This window comes from Perognathus longimembris, chromosome 16 (genome assembly GCF_023159225.1).
Source record: "Perognathus longimembris pacificus isolate PPM17 chromosome 16, ASM2315922v1, whole genome shotgun sequence".
Taxonomy (NCBI): domain Eukaryota; kingdom Metazoa; phylum Chordata; class Mammalia; order Rodentia; family Heteromyidae; genus Perognathus; species Perognathus longimembris.
Window position 1 is genome coordinate 37226524 of NC_063176.1, and position 26249 is coordinate 37252772.

Below are 26249 nucleotides of genomic sequence, written 5' to 3' on the forward strand. Positions count from 1 at the left end.
GAAGCAGGAAAAGCCACGTACAACTCCATGTTAAGGAAGAAAAAGGTATGAGGAAGGTGTAGTGTGGGCCAGTTTCACTAGACATCAGGCTTCTAAGAATAAGAAGTTATTCAGGCAGAATGATGATAGATTGATATAAAATAAGACAGGTATGAGGAAGGAAGTGAACATACTGACCAAGGAAGAGGGCAAGTATCAGTTTGATCAGCCAGCCAGCCATACCTAATTAATTTTAAAGGGTGAGATAAAGTTAGATGAATCTGATGAGATAAAATGCCTTGAGCATAAAGCAAATGTGTTATTAAGTGACTGTTGAACAGGACAATGTTTTAGAAAATTAATTTGGGGTCATATGCAGGATGCACTGGACAAGGAAACTGCAGAATGAAATTATTTCTTTCCCTGACAGACTGTTTCCAGATATCCACACTGTTCTAGCTCAATGAACGTCACTTTATTTCTACTTTCCCACCTTCCTCCTTTGTCAATATGTTCACTTCCTTCCTCATACCTGTCTTATTTTATATCAATCTATCAGCTTCATCAGTCAGGATAGTCTACATTATGTTGTTTCTCCTTTAACAATGCTGTGTACAGTCTCCTGATTTCTCTGGTTTTAAAACACTACTCCTTCAAGGTAGAATTCAAGCACTGTCAACCCTCTTGAATATTTCTAGTTTTCTTTCTTTGCCAGTCCTGGGGCTTGAACTCAGGGCCTGCGTACTATCCCTGAGCTTCTTTTGCTCAAGGCTAGCCCTCTACCACTTGAGCCACAGTGCCACTTCTGGCTTTTTCTGTTTATTTGGTACTGAGGAATCAAACCCAGGGCTTCCTGTATGTCAGAGAAGCACTCTACCACTAAGCCTCATTCCTAGCCCCATCTGGAACATTTCTTCAATTACTCTAGCTTTGTGGGTCTCGATAAAAATAGCACCACCACCTCCTCCCACAAAGGCTTCTGAAAATCGAGGGAAGGGCAGATTTCAGAGTATGCTAACAGCATTGAGTGGACAAGGGCCAGAAATAATAGACATCTTGCCATGCATGGTATGACTGACACAATGAAACACATCTCCACTGTAGCTCATAATGATCTTGCCATCACTCTCTTCATTTTTACCAAGGGTTCATGTGTTCACTAACAGATTGTGCTTTCATGAAATTTTAAGCTTACACTCTTAACAAAGGGGAAAATTAAATGAGTATTTCAAAGGAACGAATTTTAACAAATGCAACTCATACAAATAACATTTTATATTGAATTCTGCAGAACAGTGTTGTGAAAGCACAGACCAGAGGTCCTCATTATAGTAAATTCTAGCTTTGATAGCTCCAATAGCTAGAAGTCACTTTAATGATTTTGTTGTTTGGTTGCCTGTCTGAGGCTTGAACTCAAGGCCACTGAGATGCGAGACCACTCTTATTATTATTTTTTTATAAGAAGAAATTCAAAGACTAACAGAGATATGAATATTACAGGTATGAGGGTTAAATTATGCCTCTATTCCCATGAAGGTCCAAATGGTCTTTCAACCAAAAATTTGAGCTATACATTGAATGAATACCTCCTTAATGTAGTAACTGTTCTATGTGGCTACCGGTGGGAGGACACATGATCTTAAAGGGACACCAGAATTCTGGGTTGGAAAAGACCAACTAGTAGTATTTAATTATTAATGCCAAGAAGATGGGCTTATCTGCATATATGTATATATACATGTGTATACATGTATTCATATGTTTGTATGTATATACACATATTCATTTTATCCCCACATATTTTATATATAGATTTGTTTTTATTTTGCATATATACATATATGTCTATTATACATACATACACACATATATGCATGTGTATGTATGTGTTTGTGTATACATATGCACTAAAAAATCCTTTTACATGAATGGATTAGTTACATGTTATTTTCACTTAGTTGCCCTCCTTCACTCATTCTCCCCAATAATCAGCATAGAAAGGTAAGTACACAGACTCACATCTCTCTCCATGTTAAAATCATATTTAACCACATATGCAAATTTATAGGACTATTGGTTATTGCCAAGAAGGATCATATTGCTAACTTTATTCTGTCATAACTCCAGATGGGTACTGGATGTGGTGCATAACTTCATAGGTCTATTTGGCTATTTCTGAGCTACAAACTTACTTTTTTTTTTTTTTTTTTTTGCCTATTTTTCTCCTAGGTCATTCATTGCCTCATCACCAAGTGGAAGCCTTTTGCTCATTACAGACATTCAAGTTATTTTGTTCTTGTTTGGGAAATTTTTTTTTGCATCTATTTTCCAGATAGATAGCAACATTTTAATATGAAAGTTTGACACACAGTAGAAGACTGTGCAACTGATAAATACATGAATTTTTAACATATGAACCCATCATATAATCTTCACCAGGCTCAGAAACAATTATGATTATAGCAACACTTAACAAGTCTTCCTCACACCCCTTCCCACTATCCTCATGATAAATTATTTTCACCTGCATTCCAATGTATTCTTTTATTTCCTATTTTTTAAAATCAATTTGTAGTAGCAGTAGTAGCAGACTTCTTGTCTTATACATCTGGGTTTAGTCTCAGCACCATAAAAAACAACAACACTGTATTGTGTAGTAGCTGAGGTTTTTATGACTATATACTATTCTACTGCATAAATGTACAACCATCAAAGCCCATTCTATTTCTGTTATTTCAGTTGTTTCTAGTTTTAAATTTTTGCTGTAAATACTCTTGTATATGTTGTCTGGTCTGGATATACATGCATTATAGTGGTGTGTATATACATTTACATCTATCTTCAGAAGTAAGGCTGCCATATAACAAAGTATACATGTGTTCAACTCTGACTGTTACCAATTGATATTCCTAAGAGCAGTGCATGAGATCGGCAGTTACTCTACATCCAGGCAACATTGGTACTGCCATTCTGTTGGGTATAAAGAGGTGTTATAACATTTGCTTCATTGAATTTTCTCGACTATAAGTGCTATTGAGTAATTTTTCATGTTTATTATTCACTACTTGGATGTCCTCTATGCAGTGGAGACATTGAGATCACATGCTCTTATTTTCAACTGCCTATCCTTATATTCTTGATTGTAAGAGCTCTAATATTTGATATTCTCTTTATGAAAAATATGTAGTTAGCTAAGCATTAGTGCTTTTATGGCCTGAAGTTCAGCATTTATTTAATTTTCCTTCTGCCCAACAACTTTATGTAAGTGTGAGTACCGGGGCCTGAACTCAAGGCCTATATACTGTCCCTTAGTTTTGTCACTTAAAACGTATTCTACCACTTGAGCTAGAGCTCCACTTCCAGTACTTTTTAAAGGTTATGTAGAGACAAGAATCTCTAGGATTTTCCTGCCTGAGCTGGCCTTGAACTAGTATCCTCAGATCTGTCTCCTGAGTATCTAGGATTAAAGATATGAATCACTGGCACCTAGCTTGTCATCAAGTGCTGCCATACAATATAATAACTGGTTTAGCCAAATATTTTCTAACACAATTATACAGTTAAGTTACCAGCATGGACATCATTAACTAGTCCATTTAATATGTATACATTATCATTCTCTGGCCATTAAACTAACTTTTTTGCAGCACTTCACACTATGTGGCATATCAGGTGTTTACTTACTGTCATTAACTTCACTACATAAGGTAATTTTTTTTTTTTTTTTTTGCCAGTCCTGGGCCTTGGACTCAGGGCCTGAGCACTGTCCCTGGCTTCTTCCCGCTCAAGGCTAGCACTCTGCCACTTGAGCCACAGCGCCGCTTCTGGCCGTTTTCTGTATATGTGGTGCTGGGGAATCGAACCTAGGGCCTCGTGTATCCGAGGCAGGCACTCTTGCCGCTAGGCTATATCCCCAGCCCCATACATAAGGTAATTTTGAGTAAAGCTTTGCTTTAATTCTCCTCTGTAACTGCAGTGCATTTATACAGGTTAGTGACAAACAGTGCTCAATGAATATTTCTCTAATAATGAACAAACAACAATTACAGGAGTGATGTTAAAAATGATTTATACTATATACTGCCAATTGTAAAATAAAGTATGAACTTCATACTTTTAAAACATGAAAGAGAGCTGGGCACCAGTGGCTCATGCTTGTAATCCTGGCTCCTCAGGAGGCTGAGATCTGAGGATAGCAGTTTGAAAGGCCAGCCAGGCAGGAAAGTCCAATTAGCTGCCAGAAAACCAGAAGTGGTACCATGGCTCAAAGTGCTAGAGTGCTAGCCTTGAGCAAAAAAAATAAGCTCAGGCAACCAGGCTGTAAGTATAATCCCTACAACTGATAAACAACAAAAACAACAACAAAAAACATGATAAAAATTACCTCTGGTATAAAATCTTTTCAGTATTTTAATTTAAGAAAAATAATACATTATTATTTAAAAATTTTTATTTAACTTCATTCTTAAGGAATAAAATTATCACTTTGAAATCCAATGGCTAAATGGCAGTTTTCAAACTGACATATGCTTTTTTCAAGTGGATTATGAAATTGTAATCTGTACCTCTTTCTTTTATCTTAATATACTTGCCTTAGTTCAAGTTAAACTTGAGACACACAGCTCATACATTATTTAAAATAGGTGTCATCTATGAATGTATTTTTCAGAAATTTTGAAATTTCTGCTTCAAGTCTGTTCAAATGTTAGTCTGTGAAATTAAAAGATGACATTATTCAATTTTATAATAGGAACAATTAAATGTCATTAGATAAGGAGATGAACACACTTCAACAGTGTGGCTTTTAAGCTATGGCTTTGGAGTCTAAGAAGCCTTAGGCATGTAAGTGGAACAAGCCTAATAATGCTTTAGGCATGTAATACATTTTGACTGTTCCTTGTTATTGGGGATTTTTTTTTTTAGATCTATAGCTCTACTCAACAGTTTAAATCTATTTGGTAATTAGTTTATATGATAACCACTTTATCACCATTTTAGAATTCTCACTTCACATAAGAGTTTAGACGGGCTGGGGATATGGCCTAGTGGCAAGAGTGCCTGCCTCATATACATGAGGCCCTGGGTTCGATTCCCCAGCACCACATATACAGAACAATGGCCAGAAGTGGCGCTGTGACTCAAGTGGCAGAGTGCTAGCCTTGAGCAAAAAAAAAAAAAAGCCAGGGACAGTGCTCAGGCCCTGAGTCCAAGGCCCAGGACTGGCCAAAAAAAAAAAAAAAAGAGTTTAGATGATAGTATTTATGAATAATCAGTTTTAATAGATCTATTACTGTAATGTAATATATGTTAACATGTTATGTAATAATATGCCATAAAATATACAACATAATATAATATAAAAAGTGAATGTAATAAAAACATTAGAACTAATTTTATTATACTAATAACCCAGCAAACTCTCCTTTCTAAACATACTTTCAATTATGAAGAGAATGAGTTACATCATATAATTTCTAAAGACCTAAAGTTTAGAAATTGCAGGACAGTTAAAAAAATTTACCAGGGCTGGGGATATAGCCTAGTGGCAAGAGTGCCTGCCTTGGATACACGAGGCCCTAGGTTCGATTCCCCAGCACCACATATACAGAAAACGGCCAGAAGCGGCGCTGTGGCTCAAGTGGCAGAGTGCTAGCCTTGAGCGGGAAGAAGCCAGGGACAGTGCTCAGGCCCTGAGTCCAAGGCCCAGGACTGGCCAAAAAAAAAAAAAAAAAAAAATTTACCAAATTAATCTATAAAAATTATTTCTAAAATTTACATACTAATACTCTATTATTTAAATTCTAACTTAGCACTTTATAATGTGTGATGGCAGAAAACATTATTAATTAAATTTACCCAGATTAGAAAAGATAACTTCAAAAATATTCAATACTTCTTCTCCAACCTCATTATTACAAATGAAAAAAAAATCCTGCATGTATGTAAGTTCTACAGACATTTGTTCTATATAAAGAAGAGAAAATAAATGACACTCTTTGTATATATAGTACATGGCCATTTAAATATTTACTGAACTTAAATATAAAAAATGAATCAACGACATAGGTCTTGATAATGCAGATCCTAAAATTAGGCAGAAGGAAGTCTTGAATGAAGGCTTCCTGGTATATGAAGGAGTGAATGTATCCTGTACTTCGGTGAGGAAAAGATTCTGAAGGTAAGGACTTACAGGTAAACTTCAAGAAGATGAATTTAGCAGTGGCAAAAATGGATTTATGAGGGCAAAGAGGTAGAACCTGTTTGAAAACTCGACAATGTAAGAGTCATTTATTTAATACTTCTTTAAACTTGGCTGGAAGTCACAGAACTTGAAAGGGGATAAATAGTTTTAAAATATTTCAGAGACCTGCTATGAATGCATAAGATAATGCTGAGTGAAATGAACTCCATGTTACGGAAACGAGTGCTATATCACTGTTGTAATTACTATCAACATGCCATGTGAAACCTTAGCTTCTATTGTTGATGATCCTCTTGTATCCCCTTCCTGTGGTTGTACCTGCACTATCACTGTATCTTATCTGAGTACATTGGAAACTGTATATACTGGTATTAGAACTAGGAAAGTAAAAGGGAATACCAAAATTGAGGGACACAGGATAAAAAGACAAATGACTATAAAAGCAATACTTGCAAAACTGTTTGGTGTAAACCAACTGAACAACTCATGGGGGGAAAAGGAAAGAGGGAGGGAGGACGGAAGAAAGAGGGAGGAGGTAACAAACAGTACAAGAAATGTATCCAATGCCTAACGTATGAAACTGTAACCTCTCTGTACATCACTTTGACAATAAATAAGAAAAAAATAACAAAAAAGACAAAACAACAACAACAAATTTTTCTGAGACCTGGTGACAGAGACAAAAATGACACAAGGAATGAAAGAAGGATATAGTTTCAGAAAGATTGAGTGTGACTCTGTACAGTTTGGTTTTAGTTATCTATCTAGCCACTAAATGAGAGTCTAAAGGAGGATTAGCTTATCCTTTAAAAGAACAGTCTATTTAAGAAACCAGAAGAAAGTAGAAAAATGCTGCGCTGTTAACATTGGTTGTTTGAATTCCTTTCAAAATTACCACAAATGCTTGCATCAAAATTTTGTTTGTAATTAAAAAAACTGAAAATAAGCCTTAAAATCCCAAATTAAGGTCACCAAGTACAATTTTTAATCATTTTGCTAAAAATAATTGAGAATTATTTCTGATCAGTAAATAAAATTTAAAATCAAATATTTAAATGAGTTGAACAAGCTAAGAGAAGGCTTTGGCTTTGTAAGCTTCTTGGCAAATGAAAATAGAGCAGTTAAGAACTCTGGCATATCCTGAAGATGGGAGTAAGAATTCACAGTAAAAGCCATCCATAAAGGGATTTTTGTTTTATTTATTTACTTTTTTTACTTGAATAAAATCATTAGAATATATACCTATAAGTAAGATAAAAAATGTAAGTGGAATAAAGTTTAAGCATAAACTAAATTATTATCATACAATCCTATGGCAGTTCATATCAACTTGCTCATATCAACTCCATAATTTTACCCATATTACTTATTAATACCTTCTCTATGAAGGTGAAAGGATTGTGGCTTTCAAGGCACTTATAAGTCAGGAACTGACATTCAATTTAAAAACTGCAATTACAGCATGACAAAGAAATACAAGGCATAAGTTAAGACAGCAAGGTAAGCTAAGACAGTCACAGAGGTCAAAGTCACAGTCACAATCAACACAACAGTGAAAGTCACCCTGTGGTAAAATCTTTTTTTTTTTTTAAGAGACAAAGGGTTTATTTTGATTCATTACTTCAAAGGATTCTGTTCTCCATTCCTGAGACCCATGCACTGGACACAACATGACCACAGTGGGAAAATGGAGCAGAGAATTACCACACCTCCTAGCAGCCAGGAAGGAGGCTGAGGGAGACCTTGAAAATTATAGAGAAGGGAGGGAGAAGAGCGGAGGGAGAGGAGGAGGACAGTTAAGAGGAGGAAGAGCAAAAGAGATTCCTGGTAGAGCCTTCAAGGACATACCCAAAATGACCTGTTTCCTCCACCCAGAAGTCTACAAGTGTTCCACAACAGCCCAGTCCACTGGGGACAAAGTTTTAAAAGCAGGAGTCTACTAAGAATATTACATTATGAAAACACAAAAACAGGAATATATTCTATTAAGCAAATTAAAAACACCCTAGATACTCAGGCACGTGTGAAAAGTTTTTGAAAATGCTTGGTATGTTGACATTTGGTCATTAATTTCTAATTTTAAAAACATACATGCATATTACAGCAAACTATAATGCTATTTAACATACTTTCTAAGCACCTTCTGTTACTTGTTACGATACACTCATCATTAACCTGAATATAGGTAATTTGAGAAGGTATATTGAAAAGCATACTTTTTCCACATTATTGAAAATATGACACCAGTGACTACTTACATAAAATTGGTAAACTCTTTCATTAAGGAGCTTCTCATTTTGTTTCTTGTCTTCTGTTGTTTCCTTAGGTTGAGCTCAGGGTCTGTGTTGGGCCTAAGCTTTTTTGCTCAAGGCTAGCAATCTACCCCTTGAGCCATTGTTTCCACACTGTGGTAAAATCTATAGTCGTCAATTGCATGAAAAAGTCAGCAATCATAAAAAAGGACATGTATATAACCTTAAAGATTTTTTGATTTGGACATACAAATGCACATCTATTCACAAATCTTTCTGTACTAGGTTAAAGCCATATACTTGAGAAAGTCTCCTAATGGACTAGGGTCATCTTTCTTATATAAGCCATGCCAATGATGATCTATCAATCTACATGATTTACACTTAGGGTTTCTACATTGGAAGAACACAATATACATTTCTGATAGAATAGCAGAATAATACAAAATACATTAGACCAGTGGTCTGACCACCTCAGAAAAATCCAGTGCCAGACTAAATTCATTGCTTTCTTCAAGAAGGAAGTCTTACCACAAAAAAGAAAAAAAAAGTGTCAGCTGAACCAAACAGTGTACTTAGTGATGTTGTTCATTTGTATTCTGGTGTGAGTGCCTTACTTCCTTGAGAACTAATAACAGTCTAAAGACTAGGCAGCTGATCCAGGGTCTTTGACAGAAAGACTTTGAGAGCTTTTTTCTTAATCATTTACAATTATCCAGTGTTGATTCGATTTGATAGCAAATTTTTAATAACTCACTTTTTTGAAATATCCCAAAGCATTCATTAATTTTCATAGAAATAACTTTATATTCTATTTACTTTGCATTTACCATAGTTTTACAATTCCTATATGTTCAACTGTTAGAAACAGGTTTGTGAATTATACACCTTACAGTTCTGTTCTGGTGTAGTCTACTGAGCCATCCTCATTCAGCTGGCTGTTGGGATCAGTACATATATTTCACAGACACAAAAGAAAGCATCAGGTTAAATCTGAGTCCGTTAAAAGGTAGTGGTTTGAGAGTCCTTTGTTCTTATTTTCCCACATTATCATTAAGTGATTGCCTAATTAATATGGTACAAGAGCCTGAGCTAAGCCATTCATCAGCCAATATATAATTGGGGCAAATCACCTCCCGATCCTAAGCTCTCTCAGTAAAGTAGGATCAAAAACTTACATGAAAATCATCTCAACTACCTTGTGAGGTAGATACAGTAGTTATTAGCTCATTGTACAAACAAGGACAGATTCCAAGTACAAGGTTAGATGTCTAAATGAAGAATAGTGAAGTGAACAAAAATTATTTTACCAGTAAGATCTGATCAAACTACTAGTAAATGAGAGTCAAGCATGGAGATTTCCATCTTTTAAGCCCAGAATTCAGGAGGACAAGACAGAAGGAATGTAAGTTCAAGACTAGCCTGGGATACACAGGCTGAACTTGAGGCCAATCTGAGATATATAGCAACATCTTGTCTCAAAAAAACCAAATGAGCTGAAGGTCAGTGGCTCACATTTATAATGCTACCTACTCAGGAGTCTAAGACCCAGAGAATCATGGTCTGAAGCCAGACCAAGCTCAAAAGTCTTTGAGGCTCCATCTCCAATTAACCAGCTAGCCTTGAGCGGGAAGAAGCCAGGGACAGTGCTCAGGCCCTGAGTCCAAGGCCCACAATTGGCCAAAAAAAAAAAAAGAAAACCAAGCAAACACATGAAGCCCTGAGTTCAAAGAACAGCACACACACAACAAACAGAACAACAACAAAAAAAACCAACTCCCATCCCCCCCTGAAAAAAGCCCACAACAAACTAATAGTAAACAAGGTACTAAAAGAGCGCTTGAAGAACACATTATTACTTACATAAAAATATTATTAAATTCATCATAGTTGCAATTACACACCACAGTGGCATTTATGCACTAAATATAAGTGCTTCAGATTTCTCACTGCTTGGTTCCCTCCATTTCTGTCACTATTTCCTATAAGATAAAGTGCTGATATGCAACATTAAAAGTAACCTTAACCACCTGTCTGTAGTAATATCTGGTTTTCAAATAGGAACCTCTTTTAAAAAGCTAAGCAGTTAGGAAAATATGGCTCATGCCTGTACTCCTAGCTACTTGGTAAGCTGATACCTGAAGGAAAACAGTTCAAGGCCAACCTTGCCAGAAAAGTTCATTAGATTCTATCTCTAAAATAACCAGCAAAAATCTAGGATATTAAAGCAAGGCTCAAGTGGTAGAGAGCAAGCAAGCTAAGCAAATGTGAGGGCCTGAGTACTCTAATGTGGCCAAAATTTGTTTCTTCTGAAGTTGACTAAATTAATATTATGTATCCTTTCTTTTTTTTTTGGCCAGTCCTAGGCGGTGAACTCAGCCTGAGCACTGTTCCTGGCTTCGTTTTTGCTCAGGGCTAGCACTCTGCCACCTGAGCCACAGCGCCATGTCTGGCCATTTTCTCTATATGTGGTGCTGAGGAATCGAACCCAGGGCCTCATGTATACGAGGCAAGCACTCTTGCCACTAGGCCATATTCCCAGCCCCATGTATCCTTTCTTTTCAAACTCATTTGTATAAGATTATAGTTGACTGTAGCATGATTGTAGCCAAATAGTGGCTACATATAACCCCAGATAGCTCCCAGGTAGAGCACATACCTGCCTAGCTAAACATGCAAAGGCCTGGGGTTCAATCCTCCCCAGCTCCACAAAAATTAGTAAACAGCCTTTGGCTTCACAACTGGGAGAAAGAGGGCTGGGGATATGGCCTAGTGGCAAGAGTGCTTGCCTCATATACACGAGGCCCTGGGTTCGATTCCCCAGCACCACATATACAGAAAATGGCCAGAGGGGGCGCTGTGGCTCAAGTGGCAGAGTGATAGCCTTGAGCAAGAAGAAGCCAGGGACAGTGCTCAGGCCCTGAGTCCAAGCCCCAGAACTGGCAAAAAAAAAAAAAAAATCATGCACAACTGGTAGAAAGAGAAGAGAGAGAAGAGAGAGGAGAGAGAGAGAAAGAGAGATTCCCTTGCCACATACTCCTTAGATTTTTGTGGATATAGCTATATTTTGTATTTGCTGTGACACTTGACAGGAGCTGTAGTACTACAAAGTGGTGAGAACCACTGCTAATACCTGGCCTGATCTGTTACCTGTGGCATGTGTCGAGGCACCCATCTGGCTTATGTGCCATAAAAAGTAACAGTGTGGATAACTGTCATTTTGTCTTGTACTGACCTGAACCAAGTCCAGAAGTGTTTCTGTCTTCTGTGTAGCTTTAGGGTGACAGAGGTAAAAAAGATAACCAATCAGTACTCTCTAGTATATATAACCAAAGCTGCCTGGGGTGTATGAACACAAAATGAACAAATCAGAGATCAACTTGATTCTGCTGCAGGACCAATCAGATTTTATAAACAATGTAGTAACATCAGAACAGCATATAAGCCAGACAAGGAAAGGGCAGTAAAGGATATGTAAATAATACAGAGGACAAAATGGGATGTTCATAATTAGAAATGCTTCTTCTAAAACTTAACTTAAAAAATAAAAATAAAATTTAAAAGCCACCAATACACTGCTATAAATTAGCTCCAAAAAGCAAAAGAGGACAAACCAGTGAGGGAAATGGAAATCTGTGAAAGTTTCTTAATGCTAATTGTACACTACAATAAATCCAACATTATTAAGAGGTTCATTAGACAGGTCTTCTCAACCCCCAATGGGGAAGAGAATGACAAATAATCTCCAAGGACAAACTAGTTCAGGCCCCTCCCAAAGAATCATGCTAAACCTGTTCAGCAATTCTAAACTCCACAGAGCACAGAATTTTTTTTCTTGCCTGTCAGAAAAATACCTCTCTGCCCCTAGAAACTAGAAACAAACCAAGCAGCCTCAAGTCTAAATCCTCTCCTACCCACTGTCCTCAGTATAGCTAAAGGAACTTGGAGTACAATTTGTGACTATATCATTCTAACAAAAGGTTTGATTCTTCTATTTTTGATCTAGAAGATAATAAACACCAACCTCTTTAGTATGGAATTCAAGTGTCTGAATATTTTAGTCCTAAAACAGTTCAGCTTATTTTACACTTTTACCTATTAATAAAAAGTTAAAACACATTACATCAAGAAAAATAATATCACTGAATATTTTCCAAATGAAAGGCACTGCAGACAGTACACATGTGAGCAGAGTTAATAAAACTTGTCTCCTCTGTACTCAGTTAACCCTCCTAGCTCGGCACTGCTGTCAATCTGTAAAACTGGACATTTCAACTGAGGTAACACTGCTTATAGTAAGAATGAGCTCCCTGCTTAGTCCATTTACTTAGGACTCAAGATCTGTATATCTAATTCCTCAAAAGCAAATTACAGTTTTAACTTTCTGTGATGGCTCTTTTCATCAGCACATGCCTTTCAGCTAAGTCTACAGAGTTGCAAAATAGAGTCGTGTGTGTGTGTGTGTGTGTGTGTGTGTGTGTGTGTGTGTTAAGCCAAGTAGCTACTGTGCCAACTTTTTTTTTTTTTTGTCAATCCTGGGGCTTAAACTGTGGGCCTAGGAGCTGTCCCTGGGCTCCTTTTTGCTCAAGGCCAGTGCTCTGGCTGTGATTTGAGTCACAGCACCACTTTCCACTTTTCTGTGGTTAATTGGAGATAAGAGTCTCATGGAATTTTCTGCCCTAGCTGGCTTTGAACTGTGATCTTTGGGTCTCAGCTTCCCAAGGAGCTAGGATTACAAGGCATGAGCCACTAGTGCTCAGCTCTGTGCCCACTTTTTCAGAGACACTGCCCAAAAGGTATGGAGCTGCTTTGGGAGGACTGAATGTTGTGAAGATCACTCCCATGGATAAGGAACACTGACAGTACCTTGCTGGTAAAAGGTGATTTTGGTCTAATATTCATCTGAATAAAAAGCCTATGGTATGGTAGTTTTCTGCATTTGAACAATTTAGTTGAACTTAGAAGACCACTTTACATAGAAATAAAAGTATAAGCACATTTTATAATGTAAGCCATATTTTCTATAATTGAACCTGAGCTCCTCCCCATTTTGTCTGATCTTTCCTCTTATATCCCTGACAAAGATCCCAGCTGGCCTCATACACAGCTTGTATTTACTCACCTTCCTTTGTTGTTACTTTCCTGGGGCTCCCCTCTTCCAGGTATCATATACCACCTCCCCATAGTTCATCCCTTCAGCCATCTGCTGAGGTGAAGCTATGGATATTTTTCAACTGGGAAGAAAGGAGATATTGCATAGGTAAAGAATGCAAGGGAATTTGCTAGAGAAGCCAAGTACACACTGATAATAGAAGAAGAATGGAAATTTATTGTGAATAAAAATGTACTTAGTTGGTGAAGAGATATGGTAACAGCATGTAAACGTGTAAAAGGTCTCTGCATGAAGAGTCTCTTGGAAATCTCAGTCTAGATCATAGAAGGAGCATGCTAAGGTAACATATTATGTGCTTCCTTCTATCTCCATGTGGGAAAGCCAGGGAGCTCTGCATCAGGAGCGGAGCAGGTGACTGAAGAGTTAGACAATTCAGCCGCCTGCACCTTGGCAGAGGAACTGGTAAATGAAAGGCTTGATTACAATGGAGATGGCACTTGCCAGTGTTCAGGGAAGGAGTACAGTAGCTACAAGTCAGCTCTGGTTCTCCTTCTTATCCTGATCATTGTAATCAGTCTGACCCACTAAAACTTGCAAGCTGATGTTAATTGTGCAGAACTTTTGATGGCATCTAGGGTTTCTTCAATCTCAGGCTTCTTTGATTGCAAGCTATTAGAATTGCCTTTCTCTACTAAAAAGCTGCCAATTACCCTAGCTTGTTATACTTCGGGGCCATTTCTATTATTTTCAAATCTCAATGTTGTTGAACTTAGGGGCTAACAAAGATGAGGCACCCATGAAACTTCAGATCTGCTGCAGCTGCTGAAAGTTTTAGTTTCCAGTGTATGAACTCTAAGGTTAAAGCACCCATGTGATAGCAAAACTGACAAAACCTAGGAACAGGACAACTGGGTATATGTGCAGAGAATGGCAAGGAATCCTATATAGCTGGGAGAGACAATCCTATATAGCTGGGAGACGGAGCCCTAACTCCTGTTACTGATGTCAGTTGCCTGAGGCCTAGCTGAACTTTTTGCCTTTCAACTGATATAAAGCCAGATTGCTCTTCTAGCAAATATTCTTTTTCCTTAAGCTAGTAGAAGTGATTTTGTGTAGCTTGTCAGGAGATACTCAGAACCAAGATAAGGGAAAAGGCACACAACGTACAATGGTTTATATGTATCTATTACATATTTTATATATGTGATATATAGGTGGAGAGTCCATTTTATCACCAAGAAAAATTCTGTTGATTTTACCTTGAAGAGAAAGGAAGAGAAAACTCAAATTATGGCTATTTTCTGTAGAAATTATAAACTCTCCATCTCTCTATTCTCACAGGAACTAAAGATAGTGCCTTACACACATTCAACAAATGTTTGTTGAGTACACATATGATTCAAAAAGAATGAAATTCATTTGATCAAAACAGTACATCTAATTGTAGCATTTCAACAGCATTTCATTTCAAATTAAGACGTCCTTTATAATTCTCATTGGCATAACTCCAACTAAACACACACAAAGAATTGCTGTCTTCTATTTTCTAAATAGAGTACTGAAAACCAGAGTTTGGATTTGACTTATTCAGATTTTGTGTTAACTCTTAGGACTACAGCAGGTGTTTAGTGAAGAAAGCAGTACTGTCTACAGACTATTCCAGGTCTCCTCCTCTATTCCCCACCTCCTTGAAGTTAGGTGTAGTCATATGACTTGTCTGGCCAATGAAATGCTGCTAGAAGTTAACATTTCCCTTTCAAGCAGTAGTCATCACAGCCTTTCCCCTAACAATTGTGGAAGAATGTGCTGAGACTCAAGACAGCCTAAGGCTCCAAATGACTACTTCCCAGTACAGCCTGATTGGATATGTAATGTGGCCTTCCTTATTTTAAGCCAATAAAACCTGGAGGGGGGTCTTCTGTTACCACAGCAGAACCTATCCTGCCTGATACACTCAGCAAACATCTCTCTTATAAATAATGTAAGGATGAAGAACTCTATCTAGCCCTCAGTATTTCAGCATTATGTTTTGCACAGCAGTGCATCATTTAGAAATTACTTTTGTATAGAAGTGTTTGCTGCACATTATCCAAATAAAGTCTTAGAATAAGACAAGAACTAGCTAGGTTCAGATGGAATTCCAAACCTATCCTTCATCTTCTCGGCTCTCACTACTTATCACCTGAAACTCAGGAAGCAAACTCTTTGGGTTAAGTAGCTATTCCTGCCCTCCAAATGCTTGCTTGCCATCTGTACTCAGCTATGGAATAAATTTAGACCATGAATGATTCTTTTTTTTTTTTTTTGGCCAGTCCTGGGCCTTGGACTCAGGGCCCGAGCACCGTCCCTGGCTTCTTCCCGCTCAAGGCTAGCACTCTGCCACTTGAGCCACAGCGCCGCTTCTGGCCGTTTTCTGTATATGTGGTGCTGGGGAATCGAACCTAGGGCCTCGTATATCCGAGGCAGGCACTCTTGCCACTAGGCTATATCCCCAGCCCCCCATGAATGATTCTTTTTTTTTTTTTTTTTGGCCAGTCCTGGGCCTTGGACTCAGGGCCTGAGCACTGTCCCTGGCTTCTTTTTGCTCAAGGCTAGCACTCTGCCACTTGAGTCACAGCGCCACTTCTGGCCGTTTTCTGTATATGTGGTGCTGGGGAATCGAACCCAGGGCCTCATGCATATGAGGCAAGCTCTCTTGCCACTAGGCCATATCCCCAGCCCCCCCATGAATGATTCTTGATATATTATTTCATCTGCATCTGAAAGTGTGGTTGTTCTATTACCAAGACTTGGTAGATTTTGAATATTTAATCCATGAATGGCATGCTATGGTCACTCTAGTCTTAAAGGAATTGATTCAGCCAGGCTCATAAACTTGCTGTAAACAACCCTGCACCATAGCACCTCCCAGATTTCCTGGATCCAGGGGCTAGAGGCATGGCTCAGATGGCAGAGCACAAAGTGTGAGTGAAAGCATCAGACCCTAACTTCAAGACACAGATCCAAAAGAAAAAAAATGTTTTTCTGCTCCAATTCTTTTGCTCTTTTACTATTTCCTTACAATTACAGAATTACAGGGTTTGATAGCAAGTTAGTAATACAAATAGTGTTGGTGATAAAATGGCATGTCCATCACGTGGTCAGATCCAAGATAATTAAAGTAATTCCTTAAGGATTCTTATTTGTTTAAACTCACTCAATTCAGAGAATTGAGCGCCTTGAAACACAAAACAGAAAGAAGCTCTAGACTTTATGTGGTCCAACAGTCAACCTGAAGAACAAAGGTGAAAATTCACATTTGATACACAGTATATTAAATGCTATTAGATTACCAATATTCTGATTTTTATCATATTCACTAAGTTCAAATTTTCCTCTCCAGTTCTAATCAAACCTCAGTTGTAAGAAATATGAATTACCTGAAAAATAGACAAACTATTAAATTTGAAAAACACCACACAACATATTCTCTTTAAAAGAATCAACCTGAACTTTAGCCTTGTAAACCTTCAAGATAGTGTTAAAAAAAAAAAAAAAAAACACTATTGAAATGCATCTAACCCTGCTACCTCAGCTCAGATTCTTACTTTTGGGGGGAAGGGAGTTGGTTCTGATGATCAAATTGAGGGCCTTTTGTATAATAGGCAAATGCTCTACCACCAGTCCCAGAGCTCAAAATCTCATTTCAAAAAATGAGCTATTACTTTATAATTTCTTAGAGCATGGTTGGAAAATACTAATCCAGATCACTGTAAAGGTTCCAGATGGATCATCTGACTCCTTCAAAGACCTGGATTCTGAGTTTATTATTTGCCCTATACCAAAGAACATTTTGGGGAAAAATTTACCATCTTCTGCAGAGATGTTTTTAACAATAATGTCAACTGTATCACACCCTCTCCAGTTTATTTGGGCCCACAAGGAATTGCTCCTTTCAGGTCTTATTACTAGAAAACACCTTGCTTCAGCAGAATTGTTGTTGTATTCCCCTTTTTGTAAATTCAGCTTTATGTAAAATTGTTTACATAAATCTTGACAAGCCAATAGAACATATTCACAATACTATGCAAAGGCTTAAAATCAGAAAAAAAAAAAAAAAGGTTTCTTTTTCATCTCCTGGTCATCTAATGACCAAAAAGACAATAAACTGCTACTTAAGAGGATGAATGATTAAATACCAAGCTGTTTCCTGAAAAGAGAATGAACATTCATTTGGCACTAGTAAAACTGTAGGCACTTAGTAACAGCAACTTCACTTTCCAAAGAAAGCTGGAGGGGGTTCCGCCTGTATATTATCTATGAAAGGATTCATAAAAAATTAACCATATTGGGGGGAGAGGTGGGATAAAGGGATGGACAGAGAAAGAGACTTGTGTTCCCTCTTTTGTGTTAATCAGTTACTCCGAAACAGTTTTTAAAACTCAAAAGAGACGGCGAGACGCGCGATAATGGTACTTTCACACACTTTGGCACGGCCAACTTTCCGTCCCCCCCCCCCCCCCGCCCCGCCCCGCCAGCATCAGATTGCGGGATAAGCACTGGAACAAATGTTTAGATGCAGATGTTTAGATGGGCCAGTCGCCTCCGAAGGTTTCTTCCTCTCCCCCTTCGGGGCCGGGGCTGGGGGAGGCCTGATCACAGCGAAGCGGAGAGAAAACTCAGGTGTGACTTCCTGCCAGGAGCCACGAGGGAGAATAAAAGCCGCAATGGTGTCCAGCGTGTCCAAGTGGTGGACAGAGTGGGAGAGCAGCGCTGGCCGGGACCCGCGGTCCGCCTCGCCCGCCGGGCCCCCGACGCCGCGTGGGGAACTTTGAGTAAACTCAGGGCGGCCCGGGCCGCGGCTCTGCAGCCACCGACAAGGGTTCGAGTCCCAGGCCCGGCTCGGCCTACCCGCGGAGAGCCGGGGCGCCTCACGGGCCCCCTTGCCGCCGAGTCCCGGCGCCCCGCGCGCTCCGGGGGCAGCGGCGACTCGAGGCGGGGGTCGCGTGGAGGCGGGAGCGGGCCCCGCGCCCCCGGACGCCGGGGAGGAAGTCGCACTTACCGCGGCGGGCTCCGGCGGTGGCCGGGGGTCACGGCGGGGCGGGGCGGCCGGTCGGGAGGAGGCGGGGAGGCGGGGGCCGGGGGCCGACGCGCCCCGGGGAGGGATGCTCGGCCCCTCGCGCGCCCCCAGCCCCTTCCCGGCAGCCTCACCCCGGGAGACTACCGGCCGGGAGCGAACGACTCCCCTCCGCCAGGCTGCTCCAGGCCGGGGCCAAACTCCTCAGGAAGCTCCGGAGGGGGCGGGCTCCGGGGCGGGGGGTCGGAACCCGCCTGTCAGTCAGACCCGCCGCGGCGCTAGCGGCTGCCCGCGCCCGCCCCTCCGGAAAGCTCCGCCCACTAGAGACCCCGCCCCCAGAGGTCCCGCCCCTCGCGGGCTGCGGCCGGGTTGGCCGCTTCCGTTCCCTTTGCTGGGAGCGTGTGCACTGCCCGTGCCCGGGCCGGAGGGAGCGCCAGCTGCGGCGGTGTGGGGGCTTCGGGGGGACCAGGCACGTCCGGCTGGGCCGGGCTCTGTGCAGAAGAGGCGGGCGGGGCGATCTGACCGAGATTGTTCCCCTCCTTCTCGCTCGGGTTAGGGAGATTCCTGGGATGGAAGTTTAGCACGAGGACCCACTGAGGGCTGAGAGGTAATGGGGAGCCCGCCGGTGCGTCTCAGCTTTGTGGAAAGCCACCAAGATTTGCCTCTGTGCGCCAGCCTCTTTCTTCTTGCAGTCATTTAATACATAACCTTTCCTCTTGTTGTAATCTGACAATTGTTGTGTTTTAGGTGGTGGATCTGTGCTGTCACAATTCTGATCATGAACCCTGACCATTATCAGTTTTCCCTCTGTGGGATACCAAGAATCTGAAAAAGTAGACCATTAAGTCCTTTAGCAAACATGCAACGAACTCCTATATGCTAGTGCTGAGAGTAACAATGATTTATCAAGACCTTATATGCCACAACACCGAAACAACATATAAGTGACCACATTATTAGGTTTGAGCAAGCAGCTGTGGTTTCCTCCCCTAAGGTGCTCTGAGTGGAGGAAGGGGATGGGGGCTCATCCTTCCCTTCCTGTCTCAATGATGTGTGTATCAAAAGGCCCACCTGCATTTGGTACCCAAAATAAATCATTTGTTCATTTCGACCCATTGTTGTAAATCTGAGTGATGGTTGAATGTGGCTGAGGATGTGTTCAATATATCTCCATAATAAAAGCCCACTGGCCAGCTTGGAGCCAGTGGCTCACACCTGTAACCATAGCTACTCAAAAGACTGAGATCTGAGGACCATGGTTCGAAGCCAGTCTGGGCCGGAGAAGCCCCCATGAAACTCTTACCTCCAATTAACCATTCACAAACCATAAGGGGAGCTGCGGTTTAAGGCTTAAAGTGGCACTCTACTGAGTGCCAGCCTTGAGCAAAAGACTTCAGGGACAGCACCCAGGCCATAAGGCTGACAAAACAAATGAAAAAACTAACAAACAAAAAACAAACCCACCGGAAGCCAAGTGGTCCAGACGACTGTTAATTAAATAATATAATCAAATTGAGGCAGTTGCCTAGGGTAACTGGGATTTAGGGATGTTTTGTGTACTTCTGCTTGGAGGAAGTGGTTAGGAAAAGCAACATAATATAAAACCATGAAGTACTGACTTAGAAAAGGATGGAAAGATTTAATATTGTTGCAATTGTTAAAGTTTAATATTGTTTACAATTGTTTCTCTTCTAAGGCTGGCTCTAATCACAAAGCATAGGTTACAATTTTTATCAGTGTCCTGAGAAGACACTCCCTCATAAATGTTATCTATGCTCATAAAAATGGCATCCCTAGATAGTATTATCTTTTAAGTACAAAAGGCTGTGTAAACCCAAAGCCTGAATTTTTGGAATTTGGTTCTCCAGTTCAATCTTTATTTTCTTTTACAATGTTCACTTTCATGTGCCTTTAATAGCACATGGCATTCTTCTTATTGTTTCTTCCTGCTCATAGTTACTTCTTGTTCAGTTTTTGAAGCTATATTATTCTATTGGGTTTACAATGGGAAAAACTAGAGAAGCATTGCTATCAAATCAGTAACAATTGTAAAGGGTGAATTTAAGATACAGTGTATCTCCCTCTCTGACTTAAGTTCATTGTTTTCTTCTGAAATCCATTTTATTTGATTTGTTAACCCAGATTTTTCAGCTTATTTCCTCTATCACCCCACTAAAAGTAACCAAAACAGCCTTTGTGTTCTGGGTCTCTGTCTAGATTCCTACTGCTTGTCTTTCAAGCAGTCTCCACACCACTACTTCTGTCTAGGCATCAAACACTTGCTGGGGAATCTGTGACATACAACTGTTTCCCTCTTCCTTGTCACCTTTCCTGATGATAGAGTGATACCTGCAGGCCCCACCTCCGTTGCCTCACTTCCCAGCATTTATCACCACCTGGCTTATCTGTTCCATTCTCTTCTCTCACTCTCATGAGAAGGTACACTCAACTTTGTTTCATTCATGTTTATATCTCCAAATGTCTGTAATTTACAGAGTAGATAATCAAATGACTCAACCTCTGTGAAATAGATTGTAATCCTTTTTGTAATGGCCAGCGGTCTTCATTTGACTTAGCTTATGAGTCATATGACTTAGACACACTAATAAGTCTAAAGCATAGCCCAGTTTTACTCTATCTAAAATGAGAACTTTAAAAGCCTATTTTTATCTCTCATTCTGGCAATAATGAGTAGCAGTAGTAGTTGAAAGAATAGTTACCACTAAGAATTTATGCTAAGGTCCTACAACTTGATCCATAAATGCACCTATAGGCTCAGATAGTAACTGTCAAAGTCTTAGTATTTGTCCCTGGGAAAGTACAATATAGCAACGATCAGGACTGGGGTAATTTTATTACTCATAACTTTACAGATTATATTAACACAATGTCCTTTGTAAGTGCTCAAATAATTTTAACTAGCAGTGACCAGGATAGGACTCAAACAATACTCTAAAATGAAGGCCCCACAAGAAGTTTCTCTCTGAACTTTCCCTCCTTGCTGTTTGTCATCCTTCATTTTTTTTTTTTTTTGCAGATCAATCCATAGAAAGGATAATCTCCTCCCCTAAATAGTGCATAGAGACAAACATTTCCTTTCCTAAAGTTAGCCACATAACCTACAACTATTATTGTAATAATCATTCTGTGTAAGAGTTGACCATGAGGAAACCATCTGATTTACTATATTCAAATGTTCACAGAGATCCCATATCTGGGAGGAAGAAATGCTACAACCAAGATGCTAAGAAGCATCTAAACAGATGGGTTTTGCTTGGTTTCTAGCAGATAAGACCCTTTTGTCCAATCACATTTCTTTTTTTTCTGAATAATTACTTATTTATTGTCAAAGTGATGTACAGAGGGTTACAGTTTCATACGTAGGTACATTTCTTGTATAATTTGTTACCTCCTCCCTCATTTCCAATTACATTTCTATATGACTGTCCTCACCTCATGAAAGCAACTGGAAAATTAAGAGTAGTCCTGTACCTTTGGGTCCTTAATTAGAAGGCTCCTGTATCTTTTAAAACTATGGTCAAATACATGTTACAAGTTGGCATGATAGTAGAATACCAGATAAATGGAAAGCTGAGATGGGATAATCATGGTCACAGGCCAGCTGTGATGAATGTGTAGAAGAGTTAAGGAGACATTAACTCAAAATACAAGCTGGGTATACTGGTTCACACCAGTAAGTCTAGCTACCTGGCAGGCAGAGACAAAAATATCACAGTTTAAAACTTGATTTGGGTAAAAGTAAGATCCTACCTGGCAAATGAAAGCAAAAAGGATTGGGAGCTTGGTTCAAATCTCAATGACTCAAAAATATATGAATAAATAAATAAATTCATTACGTTTTTCTCTTGTTATCCTGTCTTAGAGGGGTGTCAGCCATGATCCTTATATGGGAAGAAAGGGAACACTTCCTTTTTCCACTCTCTATATTTTACTCTAGTTCAAGTATAATACTGAAGGATAGCAAAGAGAACTCAATCCTAGTGTGCACAAGCCCTTAATAAGTAGTTTGATTGTCCATTCTTTATTGTTGTTGGTAGTGGTGGTCATGGGGCTCGAACTCTGGGCCTGGACGTTGTCCCTGAGCTGTTTTTGTTCAAGGCTAGCACTCTATTACTTTGAGCTACAGTGCAACTTCCAGTTTTCTGGTGGTTAATTGGAGCTAAGAGTATCATGGACATTCCTGCGTGGGCTGGCTTTGAACCACAATCCTGAGATCTCAGCACTTGGTTTTTGCCTGTTCATTCTTCGCTCTGATTACTGGGTATGTGAAAAGGATTAAAAGATTAAACTATGATTATTTATGGTATATATGTTCAAATTTAGATTCTAGGCATGAGATATCTGAAGAGATTTAAGATTTCTTCCAGTAGTATATCTGCTGTGTTTGAACATGAATAGCCTCAGCCTCATATCAAAAGAGCCTAATAAGCACAGAGCAAGAACTAAAGATGTAGCTCTTGCTCCAGTGCTTCTTGAGCACTTGCACAGGCCTTGAGTTTGAACCCCAGTACTGGGGGGAAAAAGATACATAGCTCTATAAGATGTTACCAATATGTGTGGAAGAAGAATCTCCTGCTCAGGAGAGTTGGGCATAAGTTGTCAAGGGTCCCCAACCCACAATGTGTCTACCTGCAGTTCCCACTCTGGTTTCTCTGGTTCCCTATGTAAACTTGAACTTGGCCCAAGTACCAACTTTTAAACAAGTGTCCCTAGCATTCTACCACAGGCAACCCAATCTAGAATTTTCAAAAGGAACTTGACTAACATCTAAGGGAGAATAAGAAATGAAATGATCATGGAAAACAGAAAGAACACCAACAACTCCTTTCATTTTGTTCAGCTACGATTCTGGAGTTCCCATCCTCCCAGGAGCACACTTACATCCCTTCGGCAGTTGTAACTGTGGAAGCAGGCTGTCTAGTCTGCTTGTCCAAGCCCTTCTCTTTCTCCACAGGTAAGGTCATTGTTCTGCTTTTCATATGAGAGCCCCCATGCTTAACTTCCCCACAAGCGAGGCCAAAAGCCCTTCTTGTTCTCTGTGCTTCATCTAGTCAAAAGGTATTGCATAGTCCCAAATATCAGAGCTGTGGTGACTGATCTCCATCTTCTCGTGAGGCCACTCCTAACAGTCTCCAAGCATTCATGTAAGATCCAACTTGTACTGTGCTGGGAATATGAGAAGAATGTGCCTTCTCTCACAAACCTATTTTACACTCACCCATCCACAAGTAGGCCTCCTTACAATCAGACCACACTTCCTAATACTAGTCTAATTGTTTATCCCCCAGGACCCTGTTTAATACACATCAGTGATTCTCTATCAACTTCCAGGCAACCATAGTAGCATTCAATGTTCCTCATAATCTCACTCATTTGGTGTCTAGAACATATAATTTCTCCCACAACCAAGCCTTTAAATCTATTTTTTTTTTTAAAAACCTCTCTTTTCAAGATCTGCTGGCCCTGGAGACTCAACTTCAGAGTCATCTCCTCTGGGAATCTTTTTTTTTTCTTTTCTTTTGCCAGTCCTGGGGCTTGGACTCAGGGCCTGGGCACTGTCCCTGGCTTCTTTTTTCTCAAGGCTGGCACCCTGTATATGTGGTGCTGAGGAACCAAGCCCAGAGCTCCATGCATGCTAGGCAAGCACTCTACCTTTAGGCTACATTCCCAACCCTGGCAATCTTTTTTAAAAAAAACATACCAGATCATTTTTAAAATTAAAATCCCTTGATTCTTATTTCCAATGGCACATGGAGACAGTTGGGTGAAATTCACCCACTGCTCTTCTTTTTATTTATTTATTTATTTATTTTTATTATTATTTTTTTTTTAGCTTTTTTTTGGCCAGTCCTGGGCCTTGGACTCAGGGCCTGAGCACTGTCCCTGGCTTCTTCCCACTCAAGGCTAGCACTCTGCCACTTGAGCCACAGCGCCACTTCTGGCCGTTTTTTTTCCTGTATATGTGGTACTGGGGAATCGAACCCAGGGCCTCGTGTATCCGAGGCAGGCACTCTTGCCACTAGGCCATATCCCCAGCCCCAGCCACTGCTCTTCTTGGTTACTAGCCTCTTGTTCCTCTTGTTAGCCATAGTGAGGCAGATCCCTTTCCCTTGTCCAAGAGAAATCCAACGTTTATTGCCTTTGCCAATAACAAAAATGGTGAAAAGCTGGTGGGCAAAGCTTTTGCTGTTGACACCTTACACAAGAACCCCACGGAAAGAGCCCGGATGTCTCTCTCTGTTGGTGATCACACCAATTCTTCCCAAGTTATCACCTCTGGTCACCATACAAAGGCTATCAGACTATCAAACTTGATGAAATCTTTTACCTTGAATGGTGCCATTGACCTGGATGAGGGGAATCTAGCTAGCAAATGGTTTGAGCATCGTGAGTCACCAGATGGTCTTTGTGCTCATGAAGATCTTTCTCATTTTGTACAACTTGTAATTTTGCACCACTGCCCCCCCTCCTGCCACCTGGGGTGTAATGTGGTGAACAGTGAAGAGACCTTTGGTGTGATAGATCAGACAGAAATTCTCCCCAGTCTTGTCTATGTTGATGACATCCAGAAAACCAGCAGGGTAGGTGATAGCAGTTCTGACTTTGCCATCAATCTTAATGAAACACTGCATGTAGAATTTCTTGACTTCATCTCCTGGCAGGGGGTACTAAGCCTGCTCCTTAGGGAAATGATGAGAGGCAGACATTCTCTCAGTTTGTGGGGATGGGTTGATGGAGAAGGAACAAACACACAAGTCAGTTTGTCCAACAGCCAGTGCTTGGCAATGGCTATGCACTTCAGATGCTTCCTAGGACCATAAGCTATGGCTGCCATTAGGAAATGACAGAGCTCCTCTGTCAACCTTTATCTAGAATTTTCTAGCCTATGTTTTTCTTCTGTGCTTCTGTAGGAATCTCTTGACTATAACAGTTACTGAGTGTAAATATTGGCTTACTTGTCTGCCTCTCTGACTGAGAGTGCCTGCCACAGGCATTCATAAATATTTGATGGATAGATGGCAGGACAAAAACACACATGGGCTATACAGCCTTGAGAAATACCAATTTATTGGAGCATGACCATTTCCTTCCCTAAGCAAAACACGAAGACAGGAACTTTGCTCTAATTTATAGTGTTTGATCACTGGTTTCATGAAATTTTAGATGGCTTTAAATTTAGTATTCCATAAACTTATAAGGGCAAGAAATCCTTGTGTTTATTTTCATGTATTAAGAAATGATGTTAGCATCTCAACAAACTTGTTATATTCTTAAAAATGAACAGTTGAAGTTGGGTGCCGGTGGCTCATGCCTATCATCCTAGCTTCTAAGGAAGGGGAGCTCTGAGGATCTCCATTTGAAGTCAGCCCAGGCAGGAAAGTCTGTGAAACTCTTGTCTCTACTAAACAATTCAGAAAATGCTGGAATTGGTGCTGGGGCTTCAGTAATAGAGCACTAGTCTTGAGCACAGAGAGGCTCAGGGACAGAGCCTAGGCCCTGAGTTCAAGCCCCAGGACTGGTTTAAAAAACATTAAAATAAATAAGAATAAAGAAATTAACAGGATATTACTAAATGATGTTGATTCCCATGAGTTAAGAAATGTTTTAGGCTGGGCACAGTAGCTC

At 40.0% G+C, this 26249-nt stretch overlaps 1 protein-coding gene, 1 long non-coding RNA gene and 1 pseudogene across 9 annotated transcripts in view; 1 reads left to right on the forward strand and 2 right to left on the reverse strand.

Moving 5' to 3' along the window:
• Klhl5 (kelch like family member 5) overlaps positions 1 to 18835 on the reverse strand; it is a 67117-nt gene extending 48282 nt beyond the window's left edge. For 2 of the 8 annotated variants that reach the window (XM_048364777.1, XM_048364775.1), the window contains exons 1-2: positions 18588 to 18835; positions 13556 to 13667 (exon numbers count right to left, since the gene is read on the reverse strand). In XM_048364777.1, the coding sequence (XP_048220734.1) occupies positions 13556 to 13617 (62 nt within the window). In that variant the 5' untranslated portion in view covers positions 13618 to 13667; positions 18588 to 18835. Of the gene's footprint in view, positions 1 to 12457; positions 12529 to 13555; positions 13668 to 17735; positions 17843 to 18587 lie in introns of those variants that run through there. The other 6 variants (XM_048364778.1, XM_048364776.1, XM_048364780.1 and 3 more) reach the window with 6 other exon arrangements.
• LOC125364959 lies at positions 795 to 17715 on the forward strand. Its single transcript, XR_007213601.1, has 3 exons — positions 795 to 805; positions 3847 to 3852; positions 17451 to 17715. It is a non-coding gene; the product is annotated as an uncharacterized LOC125364959 (long non-coding RNA).
• Positions 18836 to 19179: 344 nt separating the features above from the next.
• Positions 19180 to 25458, reverse strand: LOC125364521 (annotated as a pseudogene).
• Between the last annotated feature and the right edge of the window lie 791 nt (positions 25459 to 26249).